Here is a 13,203-nt window from a genome sequence, read left to right as displayed (position 1 = left end):
CTGTCTTTCTTAAGTGCTTGATTTATATTTATGTCGTCTGCCCCGTAGGGGAAGCCACCATTGTGGGGGAGAACGAGACTTACCCCAGAGCTCTGCTGCACTGGAACAGGGCCGCCTCGCAAGGTGAGTGGCCGCTCCTCTCTGGGTAAGAGCTTCCCCCGGGGACCTTTCTTCAAGGTCTCCGCTTTGCTTTATCTCCCGCAAAAAACTGAGTCATGTCATTCGTCGACTTGAAGTTAAGCAGACAGACCCACTGTCGCTTACCTTGCTTACATCATGAGTTATTCTTAAAATGGAAGTTCTAGGGGCGCCTGGGTGGCTCAGTGGGTTAAGCCTCTGCCTTCGGCTCAGGTTATGATCCCAGGGTCCTGGGATGGAGCCCCGCACCAGGCTCTCTGCTCAGCAGGGAGCCGGCTTCCTCCTCTCTCTCTGCCTGCTTCTCTGCCTGCTTGTGATCTCTGTCAAATAAATAAATAAAATCTTTTAAAAATAAATAAATAAATAAATAAGTAAGTAAGTAAGTAAGTAAACTCTCTAAAAAAAAAAAAAAGAAGTTCTAGTGCCCAGGTTCCTAAATTGAACTGTGAGGTCTTTGTATTGGACATTTATATCATGTTATGGCTTACTCTTTGGTTTTTAGTTTGAGGCCAGTGTGCTGTGTAAAATGAGAATTGAGTAGAATATATAATAAAATACTAGTCTGAAACCCCAAAAGATTTTAACCTTTCCCCTTTTTCTTGTTTGAATATTTCTTCTACATACTCCTTTCAACATTGCCTAGTCATCCCTTCTTCAAACCTGAACAGTGGGCCAGGTGAACTGCTTTACAGTGTACATGGCGTAATAGACAAGAACGTGCTCATGTGAAGAGTGTGATGATGAAATACGGATTACCACCCCGCTTGTTTTACCTCTTGTTGACTATTAAAAAGCCTTTTTCTAGTTTAAGTCTTTATTGAATTTATAGCTTGGCTAAAGGATTAGCTGTAAAGTTTATGTGCTAAAAATTAAAAGTCTATTTTATGTGAACATGTTAATAAGAGGAGAAATAACACTTTGTCTATTTAAAACACACTCTATTTATTGGCACTTTTGCATTTAATTTTTGTTTCAGGCTATACCGTGGCTAGAATTAAGCTTGGAGACTACCATTTCTATGGCTTTGGCACTGATGTAGACTACGAGACTGCGTTTATTCATTATCGTCTAGCATCGGAGCAGCAACACAGCGCACAAGCCATGTTCAATCTGGGATATATGCATGAGAAAGGCCTGGGCATTAAGCAGGTGAGTGTTGCTTCAAAACAAATGTTTGAATGGTGTAACTGTGATTTGGGGGAATCGTCTGCATTTTTGTAGAAAATAGGCTTTCTTTGGAATGTGCTCAGATTTTAGGTTCTAAGTTATGGACAGTTTTATAATATTTCAGAAGCCCATCTCTCGTCATCAGACACACACTGCTGTGTTTAGGACAGTGAGCCAAAAACAGACTGATCAAAACAGAAGTACAGTGGTGCCTCCATCGGTAACTCCTTATTTGAGTAACCGTCTGTCCATATTCAACCACGTTCTATGGTTTCTCATTATTTTGAAATAAATTAAGACATTTGCTACTGATTAATGTATTTCTGAGTCTTCTACCTTTCTAATATAGTCTCACATTCTTTAGAACCGTTCTTACGTTCTTGCCTTTATGCCCTTAAGAGGATTTTGAAAAACTGTGTGTTCTCCTGCACATTTTTAATTTGGCATTAAAAATTTTCATCATAAGTTCCAAAGGATCTAAATTCTAGCTATATGAAGCACCAACACTTTTTTAAAAAATGATTGAATTACTCTAAATACCAAAATTTTAATATCTTCATTATTGATTTTTTTAAAATACACAGCAAACTTATTAAATGCAAATGATATCTTTTCCTTTTCTTCCTGAATTTATATTTTACTGATCACTCGATCATACTTAATCTGAAACAAAGTATGTTGAACTCAAATTTTAAATTTTATTTCCTATGATCATAGGCCTAAGTGTTAAGAAGAATTCACGAGATGTTATTAGTCATAGTTGGTTAGTTATCAATACAGTATTGAATAAATCAACATAATACTATAAATTTCACAAAAATTTTAATTTTGTGGTTATTACTGAACTTGTATCTTTTGATGAGATGAATGGAGCCTCTTTTAAAAATTAGTTTAAGGATTATTCAGTAGATTTAGCATGAATTTCATTTTTCATTTTTATAAATATATGCCTGGAATCTTGTTCACATAAACAAGTATATACAAATGGGGGGAATCTTATAGCAAGGTCACTTAATTCTTTAAACTGCTTTAGAGTTACATGCTGTCTTCTTTCAGGGGGCTTAAATAACAGGATTTCTCACAGTTCTGGGGGCTGAGAAGTTGCAGTGTGGGGTGGCAGCAGATTTGGTGCCTGGGAAGGTGCTACTTCTTGGGCCAGAGATGGCTATCTTCTGGCTTTTGTCCTTATCTGAGGAGAGAGGTAAAGCAGCAGCAAGCACTTAAAAGACTCTTTGAAGGATGCTAATCCCATTTATGAGAGTTCTGCCCTTATTACCTCATCTAATCCTGATAACATGTCAGAGACTCACCTAATGCCAACCATCACATAAGGGAGTAGAGGTTCCACATAGAAATTTAGGGGGGACACAAGCATTTAGTCTGTAACATATGCCGGAAATCAGAGTGATCTGTCATTAAGATTATTTCCAGCGATCTATCACTGACAACTTGGTTAGGTCCCCCTTCAATCTTGTTGAAAGCCAAAGAGTTGGAAACTAGAGACTTGCAAAAGATGCACTTATTCCCTGGTCACTGGAACCATTCACTTTCTCAGCTTCTAGGTGGAGTACCAAAAGGCTTTACCAAGATTTATCAAATAACTAATTATATTCCTCCCTCTATCACTTAGAGACACTTGATTGACCTAATATGCTTAAAAGCAAGTTGTTCATTTTCATTTTGCTAATGCACTATTTTTTGATCAAGTACCTTTTATTTTACCACATTTGAATATTCAATTTTTAAATTCCAGTATGTAAATTTTTATATTTTACATTTATATTAATGTTAGAAACTTAAATATTAGTTTTTATCAAGACTGTGGAACTGCAGGCTGAGTGCATTCAGCTTGAGGAAAAGTCTGCCATGTTACCAAGTTACTGAAGCCTCTCTTAGTTGACAGACCAGTCAGCCAGACCAGACTTTGCTTCTGTCAGCAAGTCTGACTTCGTTTTTTCATTTTTTTAATTCTATTTTCTTGACTTCATTTTTAAAATTAAAATAAAATTAATATGTGCTTGGTGACTAATATAAAGATTGCACATAAGTTACGGTTTTTGTGGAATACACTTCATAATAATTTACCTAAAACAATCAGACTTAAAGTAATGGAACTCTAACAGTCTGTTTTTGTAATAGATTAGAAGCCAAGAAAATTAATCAATGTGTATTCTCATAATTTAATTTGTAATATAATGTATAGCTTATATAAATTCTTGTGAATAAAGACTATGACCAAAAGCACAGAATTTCATAGATAAGAATTGGGGGGAGGGAACTCTGAGGTGCAACTTTAAAGAATAATTAATCATATATAAAAATCAAAATGATTCCATTAATTTTTGTAAGACATTATGGTCACCTTTTTTTAGAGAAAGAAGCACTCATACTACTAAAAACTATTCAGTCCAGCATCTAGTACAACTAGAAAAATATTAAGGGTTAAATGAAGATTGTTACATGGAGTAAATCAGAATGTAATTGATAAGATTTAATTACTCTATTAAATCACCCACACAAAAGTCGATGTTACCACATAAAGTTGGGTCCATGACCTTGAAAAATGTGGCAGTCCAAAAAAAAACTTGTAATATTTTTTTAAAAACCAAGTAACTCTATTATTACTGTTAGTAACAGAAGAGAACCTTCTTTTTAACTAATGACACACCCTAGCGGCAGTTTGGGGAGCAGCTGAAAGTAACTGCTTATATTGAACTATGTGGAAAAAGTCCTTTTTAACGTTTAGCCTTTCTTTCCCAAGCCTCATGGAATTCTTTCCTTGGAGTTTGCTCTTCTTTGACAATAGTCAGGGCATAGAAAAGGTGAGGTTGTAAAACGAAAATTTCACATCATCCCACTGTGCGGTTCGGCTTTTATCTGCATGCAGAACACTCCAGTCTGGGCCCGAATTCATAATGACTTGTTTCACCTTTTACAGAAATATGTCTAAGGCAGGGAAGTGCAGAATGGGAATCCCTTAACACTATATATGCAAGCAACCTCTGAAAAATCGTGAGCACGTTACCAGGTTTGAAGATCACTGCTCCAAACTGAAACCAGAAACTGATTATACTGACTGAAGTTTTAAGTAAGAAAAATTAACTTGAGACTTACAGGTGACCCCTGGAAATCTTGAGCCTGATCTGTGTTATGCATAGGAAAGCAGCTGTAGACAGCATATCTGCACAGCAAGTGGGATACGAGGCAGGAGGAACATGAGCTAAATCTTAAAATTTTTCAGTTAAATTTTTTGAAATGAAGCAGATAATTAAAGAAATATTACCCAGTTACAGGTTGGGTTTTTCCTTTAGGTACGGGAAATCTTAAAATGAAAATTTGAAAGGTAAAATTAATGTTCTAAGTATATAAACTGATATCCAAATATATAAACTAAATAATATTTACTTACTTTGACAAGAGATGAATTCTGATTTATTGCCTATATTCTAGGACATTCACCTTGCAAAACGTTTTTATGACATGGCAGCTGAAGCCAGCCCAGATGCACAAGTACCAGTCTTCTTAGCACTCTGCAAATTGGGTGTGGTGTATTTCTTACAGTACATACGGGAAACAAATGTAAGTGTTCCATGTCTCTTTTTTTTTTTTTTTTTAAAGATTTATTTATTTTAGGGCGCCTGGGTGGCTCAGTGGGTTAAAGCCTCTGCCTTCAGGCCAGGTCATGATCCCAGGGTCCTGGGATTGGGTCCCACATCAGGCTCTCTGCTCAGCAAGGAGTCTGCTTCCTCCTCTCTCTCTGCCTACTTGTGATCTCTGTCTGTCAAATAAATAAAATCTTTTTTTAAAAAAAGATTGATTTATTTTAGAGAGTGATAGAGTATGCATGAATGGGGGGAGGAACAGAGGGAGAGGGAATCGTCAAGCAGACTCCCTGCCGAATGTGGGGCCTGAGCTGGGTTCCATCCCGAGATGGGACGATCATGACCTGAGCCGAAATCAAGAGTTGGTCATTTGGCTGAGCCATTCAGGCAACCCTCCATGCCTCTTGTAATTAAAATAGAAATGATGTAAGCTGCTCACTCCAGAGGTTTGTATCTAAAAAGTTCAGGGAGAGGGGAAGAGTGTCCTGCCGGTGTCTGGTGCCGTCCCTTCTTCCCCCAGGTGAAATCCAGGATATTGCATCAGGTATGGGTAAAGGCAGCCACAGAGCAGAGCAGTACATTTTCAGGTAGCATTGAATGGTGGCTCCGGGTGAAGCAGTTTTCATTGATGCGGGAGTCTTCTGGTCTAGAGAAAACTGAGGCCAACCCTTGGCGATCTGAAAGAGTAGTTAACTAAATTCAGTAAACAGTTAAGTCAGATAACTGCCTGGCAGTGACTCAGACCAGTCCCTTAAAAGAGAAGTATTAAAAAGGGGAGAAGTAGAACCTGAGAACCTGCCCAGGCTGTACTTTAGGTTCTTCTGCTAGTGTGAAATATGTTTAAAACACCACTGGAACTTTGTTCTGTAAAATTACTTTGAACTACTTAAATAAGCTAATGGTAGAACCCAGATCAAGATGGGTTCCCCATTCCTTTCAAAACCACTGACTTCAGTTACCTGTGTTTCTGGGTAGGTGCTCTAGGGTTCTCCTCTTTTACATTTGGTTTACCTCTGCTCCCTCATAATGGTACAGGATTTAACTCTGGAAGTCCTAAAATGTATGCTGAATCAAGGGCTCTTTAACTTCAGTTCACTCCAGACCAGGATAAGAGGATATTTTAACCTTTTGTTAAAATCTCTCCGGACAGGTTGATACAGCATCAGTATTCTATTCCAGAACGGGCTTCTCCTCCTGTGTGACACAGATGTAATTGGAGTCCATGCTGCTCCTTTCTGTAACCCTATCCTGTGCCGCCAAGGGCCTCTGTGCTTGGTGCTCCGGGGGCCAGAGGTGTCAGACTCCTTCCTCCCTATTGCTTGTACATTTGTCATGGCAAATTCATAACCAGGCGTGCTGTACCCTCCATTAATGGAAACAATCTTTGTTTCTTTAATTGAAAAGCTAACAGTGGGGCAGCCTGCTGTTTCTCTCGGGTCTATTTCAGACTCTTTTCTTTCACAGTTTATAGGACTAAGAAACTGCTAGGGTTTGGTCATGCCGTATTCGATCTTTGTTGTTTTTTTTTAAATTCAGAAGTATAAAGAAGACAGTAAAGTGCTCCATAATCCTACCATGTAGATATTCCAACTAAAAAAAAAAAGAGAGAGTAATAAGTAAGATAAGAATGAGAAAGACAATACAGAAAACGCAAAATCTCCTATCACAGGTCCCATCCCAGGAAACGGTTAATAGTTTCTTATAATCTTTTTCCAGAAAAATTTAGCACCTGCACCTGCAAATATATATGGTCCCCACCATATATATTTGCAGGTGCAGGTGCTAAATTTTATATAACTTTATTTCCTCTAAAGGATTATACCCCATGTTTATTTCCTTTGTAGGTAGGTAGTAGTCCAAAAATATCAGTAATGACTTCTCTTAAGTGACACTAAAACAAAGTATCATAGACGTAGAACATAACTTTTAAGTTCAAATTCAGGTGTTAAAGACTTAGTTAAATCCTCTCTAAAAAGTACTTGTCATTCAGCTATTAAACACTGGAATTCCTACCATCGTCAGTTACATAAGGGAAGATGTGAAGTCCCCTGCTGTCATTAGAACAGGGTTCTCAGCTGGTGTGCCGTCGCAACAGCTGGGTGACGGATGTATCGGGATACTGATCATTCCCCCTTGGCTCTCCCTGTCCCCAGTATTCCTTGCAAATATTTTCCGTGAAAAATGGTAGGAAACGAATGGGTTGGATTACTGATGGAAAGGAACCCTGTTAGACACTTGTATTACCTACTGTTAAAAAATAATAACTCAGTTCCTGAGACAACATTATTTTTTGTTTCAGTTGAAGGCTTCTAAAGCCATTTTTTTAAACTGCATTGCAAAATGTTCCTAAAACCAACGATTTTAATAAGTTCTGTATTCATCTCTAATTTGTGATGTAACTTTTTTCCTAGTTCCTTCTCTGCCATTTTAATGATCATAATGATTTTTATATTTTTCTCCTTAAGATTCGAGATATGTTCACCCAGCTTGACATGGACCAGCTTTTGGGACCTGAGTGGGACCTTTACCTGATGACCATCATCGCATTGCTCTTGGGAACAGTTATAGCGTACAGGCAGAGGCAGCACCAAGACATGCCTCTGCCCAGGCCCCCGGGGCCCCGGCCGGTGCCAGCACAGCAGGAGGGGCCGCCAGAGCAGCAGCCGCCTCAGTAACAGCCGCCATGTCCAGCTGTGAGCAGTGACAACCAAGGAAGTTGTTTACCGAGAACACTTGCATTTGATACCGGACTTCGGATCAGCGGTCACCTCCTGGAAGAGGCACAAGGAAGCATTGAGTTCCTAAAGCTGCTTAGAATCTGATGCCTTTATTTTCAGGGATAAGTAACTCTCACCTAAACGGAGTTGAATGTTTGTTTCAGTGCCGTTTGGAATAACAGCTCTCAGTGGGCCCCCCATTTTTTTCTGGAAACATATGAGACACTCAATGTCTGCTGTACCCAGCTGTCTTTCTTGGGTCCTTTCGGTCATTCTCTCAATGTGCATAAGTTCTTCTATCAACCACCTTTAGGGTCTTATGCATCAACACTAAAAACTGATCACTGTAAAAAGGAAAAACCAGTTAGTTGAAAGTTTAATCTTAACATGTTTGAAAGTCTGAAAACAATTTGCCTTTTAAGTAAAAAAACAAAAACAAAAACAGTCTTCAGATCGTTTCAGAACTGCAATAACTGAGAAACTTTTACCAATCCACATGCAAATATACATACTCAACATATTGGTTATTTTAAAAGGGAAGGCTGGGAGGTTTCTTATTATTGGTGATTGTCATACTTTCTACCATACTTCTCTCCTTCAGAGACTGAAAGGCGTGTTAAAGAGTTTTATGTGAACTTCACTTCTCTGGAATGGAATATATAAAACATTGTGAACTGACTCCTTGAGCTAACATGTGAATTTGCCCCCACTTACTCAGTGTAATTTGCTTGTTTGTTTTGAGTATACAGAGCCTTGATCCAGAAGCCAGAGGATGGACTAAGTGGGAGAAATTAGAAAACCATATGAAAGAACTCTGGGTGGGGTACCAAGAGGATAGACACACTTGCCCGAAAGATGAAGCATTTGTTCCATTTTCCTTTGCATTTCTTACTGCAAAAGAACAGATCTCACCCTCCTGAATTCTCTAGATTTGAAACATGATTGCCAGGATGTGGCCTACAGTGACTACCATTATAAAACTGAAACTCAGAGAATCTAAGATGCATTAAACTCAGTGGTTGAGGAAAGCCAAAGCCTGTTTATACTGTTCAGGACGATTTTTACTTCTGCGGTTTTCTATTATAGTAGAAAGTCAGCCACTTCCTTAGCTATCCAATGCACCACCCTCCCACCGGTAACTGTAGGAAAATCAAGGCTATGACACTTGGAAATTGCCTGGTCAAATAGTGTGGAGTACAGCAACAACAAAGAAAATCGAGGACCTCACATATCCTCCAAATGAAGAAATTTAAACTTACACCGAATTTGTATTTCTTTTTATTGTCAGATGGTGGTATTCACCAGCCTACATCTAGTCTGAGACTACATTAGTACCTGAGCAGGCTTTCTATGCCTCCTGACCTCAGTCTGTTTATAGTAAGCTTTCTACTCTTTTTTCCATAATCCCTCATCTGCCAGAAAACTTGAAGAGTTTACCTGTAGAGTTGTAAGACTTTGGTTTTTGAAGTTGGGGTTGTACTTGGAACTAGATTTAATGAGTCTATAATGAACATGAAGGCTTTCAATGTGAAGTCATACACTCTTTGTGTGTGTTTAGAGTATTATGAGAAACCTGGTAAGCAAACTTTACTCCCACATAATTGCTTCCAAATTTGAAGAGGTGGCCACAGAACCACGTGTATAGGAGCATATCCGAGAGGTAGGAGGTTTGACCCTTCAGAGGGTCCTGTTGCTCTGGGCAGCTCTTAAATAGTAAGACAGGTTTGACCTCTTAGGCTGAGAGAGATTTGAGGGCAGTTGGTACAATATGTTGGTGTCTTCACCACTGCCTCTTCTCCCCACCCTTCAAAGATGAGTAGAGCTCACAGGAGCAGCCATGTTTCATTTCAAAGGAACTGTCTTAATGTATTTAAATGTTTTCAAAGCCTCCAGGATGACCGAACTTCCCTTTCTCCCCCTCTACCATCCATCCACCTGATTTCGTTAGCCACATTTTTTTATCTCTAGCTTTACTTCCCTCCATTCGTGCTTTGAAGAGACATTTCCGAAAGCCGCGCGCGCTACTTAATGGAAGGCACGGTGATGTTCTTCGTGCAATAACAAACCTCCTGCTAGTTTACCACTACCTGCCCTGTCCTTTTTATACTCTGCGTAGCCTCTTCCTGGCTTGTTTCCACCACTTGCTTGCCCTCTGGGTCATTTGCTCTGGGAAATTTGAACAGTATATTTAGAATAACTTCATTCTGTGGCTTTGTGACTTCAGTCCTTACAACTGTCTCAAGATACTTTGCTCCCTTTTTCTTCTCTGTTCATGGGACATAATACCTAGGCAAATAGGAACTGGGTTTGGTGTTTCTCCTAAAATAATGCTCAATACTTACCTAATCAAATGGCATCCATTTGAATAAAATGACAGTAACTAAAGCTAGTTAATGTCAGTGACATTAAACTAACTCCGGGATTCAGGAGTTTTAATGTTAGAATTTAGAGTTAGCAGATTGAGTGCAGTTTCATTTCTCTGTGGCAGCCTGTCTCCTGACCCCTTTAGCCCGTCTTCCTGCCTTTGAAGGTGACTACAGTAGTACTTAGCTTATATTCTCCTCTGCGTTTGGTTTGTGGTTAATCAACTGTTTCAGAGACTTGAGACCATCCATTTGCTTCTGTTTTATGTTACAAAGGTAGCATTGGTGTTTGGGTTTTTTGTTTTTCTTTCTGTATTTGAAATTTTTGTTTCTGTTTTCAGAGTAAGGCTTATCTTATTTTTGGTTAATATTCAATGGCACAGAAAAAGTAAATGCCTTTTTTTCCCCAATATTCATTATTTTAGCACTTGAATGAGATTAACTTTGGAATCATTTACCTTAATACACTTGAGGTTTTGTTACCCTTGTGCATATAAGGTTAATTTGTGAAAGTTTTACTGCTAAGCTGTTCTAGCTCTGTACTATTGGGAAGCTGTAGAAACTTCTACCGTGATCTGACCATGATCTGATGCTTTATTTAATTAAAGAGCTGCTGTTGCCTCCAAGAAACTTAAGTATTTTGTATAGGATTTTTTTTTCTTTTTTTTTTTTCTTCATTTTCCCCTCCTTTCTTTGCTCCTTCTATTTGTTCTTCAAACCAGCATTTTGGATGTATGCATGCAAGCCTGTGAATGGAGACCACAACCCTTCGTGTGTGGAGCATGTGTATTAGTGTCTAGCTCCATCCGCAGAACACTTCCTTTACAGAGGTTTGGACTAATTTCACATGCACATTTCAAAACAAACAGCGTCAGATAAACAGCCCCTTTACCTGCCAAGAAGAGCAATGTGGGCTACTTTTGCCCCGATGACAGCTAATATTTGTTCTAGAAGTGAATTTAATATGTATTGCAAAATATTATGACTAGAAGAATGCAAGAAATAAAGCAAAAGAAACTTCTGTTTTCATGAAAATCTTTTTCCTCAGTCATTGCTCACCAGTATAAAAGAAGATACAAAGTTTCTGAACACCGTATTGTCTGAGCCACTACCTGATTTTTAAATGTGTAGTAGTCCTTGAAGCTAAAGTTCTCCTTTCACTTGGTATTTCAAGAAGATCTATAAAATATCCCAAGTAAAAATGATTTGTGTTTTCAAGTGACTATTTGCAAAAGCAAAACTCCCAATTTTGTGTGCATGAGAAGGATATCCTGGCCATGTGCAGGAAGTCATCTCACGTGCACGGTTTTTCCTGTCTGGAATGACAAACAAGGTGACACTAGTCTCTTTGATTTAAAAAAAGAAATCATAATGTCGATATGATCAAGGTATAACCACTAGAAATATTTAGGAGAAGTTTAAAAAGACCATAAGCTGGCATTGGAAGGAACACCATGGTAGACTTTTTTGTAAATTTTTTTTGTATTTAATTAAATACGGTATAAAGGCTGGTGAAGTGTAATATAATTGTGTAAACAAATCCTGTTAATAGAGAGATGTACAGATTCGTTTTGTACTGTATCTTGAAACTTGTGAAATAAAGAATCCACCTCTGGTTATCCTGTATGCCATAATGTGCCATGACCAAGCACCTTTCCAGTCAGACTCTTTTTTTAAATCCGAGTGACTCCATTTTTGATGAACCTTTCCAGAATTTTAGAAGCTTCTGGGAACATTCATTTGGGGCAGATTGAATCCATCTTTCATTTACTTTTCACTCTCCAAATTGATTTTTATAAGTTGCATTTTGCCCTGGGGACAACATGAATTTGCTAAGAAATGCTACTTTTTTTCAACATTATAAAATCCCCACAATATCTAGTTACCATATGTCATACGAAGTTATTGGCTATATTCCCTATGCTGTACATTATATCCTCGTGACTTACTTTATTACTGGAAGTTTGTACCTCTTATATTACCACTTCTTAAATCTCTGAGGTCTTTGACTTGAATTAGCCTGTGATATATAGTGAAATGTATCTAAAGTGTGTTTTATTCATTGCCTCATCCCAAAAAGTTCTTAAGAGAGGGCTTAAAGAGCCACACACAATGATAAAGTTTACATGGATTAAGACGACCTAGGTAAAGGGGAAGTGAAAAACCACATTAAACCAAGAGTGAGTTTGGCACACAAAATGCATGTTAGAAATGGGCTACAAATCTGGCCCAACTTCCTAGCAGCCAACTCAAAAAGTAAATTGAGCTAAAATGTTCCAGCTTTGAAACATCAGATCCTTGGATAAAATGTCTGGATGAGGCAAATTGAGGCAAGTGAGAAACTGGATCTCAAATTTTGCTTCTGGGAGTACAATCAGCCACCCCACTTGACCTTGACTGACCTTGGTTATAATTAATGTGGGGAAATTGGACATCAGAGCTTCAACGGTTTGACCGTTCAACTTGGGGTTAGTGTGATACCCATTTATCACTTAGCCTCTTTCTGAGAAGTCATTAAAATGAGTCCTCCGTCTGCAACTGGATGAGAAACAGCCTCTCCCCTTTAACTTTTTTTCTTTTTTAAGATTTTATTCATTTATTTGACAGAGAGAGATCACAAGCAGGCAGAGGCAGGCAGAGAGAGAGGAGGAAGCAGGCTCCCCGCGGAGCAGAGAGCCCGATGCAGAGCTCGATTCCAGGACCCTGGGAACATGACCTGAACTGAAGGCAGAGGCTTAAACCCACTGAGTCACGCAGGTGCCCCTCTCCTTTAACTTCTTTATGATAATAATTTTGATTAGACTAACCCTGACATTTGCTAATACTATGGGACACATAGTAATACTATGTAACGTTCATATATGTGAATATATGCAAGGAAATAACTGGAAGTAATTTTGTACTAGAAACCATTTAAAACAAAACAAAACCTTTTTTTAGGCAAGGAAAAAATGAGCTTTAGAAACTGCCAGTTCAAAAGGAGGTGCTGTTGTGTTATGGGTCTTACATATTTCTTCCCATGTCATTTCTGCCACCACTTAGAAAGTCATCAGATTACTCTTATGACTGGATCTTGAAAATTCTACCAACTTTGTTAATATTACATTTTGAGCCAGACTTTTGATTTTCCTAGTGCCCAAATATTTTTGGTCTGAATTAATTTCTTTTAAACATGACCTAGTGTTAATGCTGAATTGTGTGTTAAACTCTTAAAAC

General features: G+C 38.4%; 1 protein-coding gene across 1 annotated transcript in view; it reads left to right on the top strand.

Moving 5' to 3' along the window:
• The window catches only part of SEL1L (SEL1L adaptor subunit of ERAD E3 ubiquitin ligase), a 55,141-nt gene extending 43,510 nt beyond the window's left edge, over positions 1-11,631 (top strand). The window contains exons 18-21 of the mRNA XM_032878555.1: positions 49-123; positions 1,115-1,287; positions 4,756-4,884; positions 7,373-11,631. Of these exons, the coding sequence (XP_032734446.1) occupies positions 49-123; positions 1,115-1,287; positions 4,756-4,884; positions 7,373-7,582 (587 nt within the window). The 3' untranslated portion in view covers positions 7,583-11,631. The remainder of the gene's footprint in view (positions 1-48; positions 124-1,114; positions 1,288-4,755; positions 4,885-7,372) is intronic.
• Positions 11,632-13,203: the final 1,572 nt, after the last annotated feature.

This window comes from Lontra canadensis, unplaced genomic scaffold, assembly GCF_010015895.1.
Source record: "Lontra canadensis isolate GAN:19392208 unplaced genomic scaffold, GSC_riverotter_1.0 scaffold64, whole genome shotgun sequence".
Lineage (NCBI taxonomy): Eukaryota > Metazoa > Chordata > Mammalia > Carnivora > Mustelidae > Lontra > Lontra canadensis.
The sequence above is the reverse complement of the archived record's forward strand: the minus strand, read 5'-3'. Positions and strand labels throughout refer to the sequence as shown.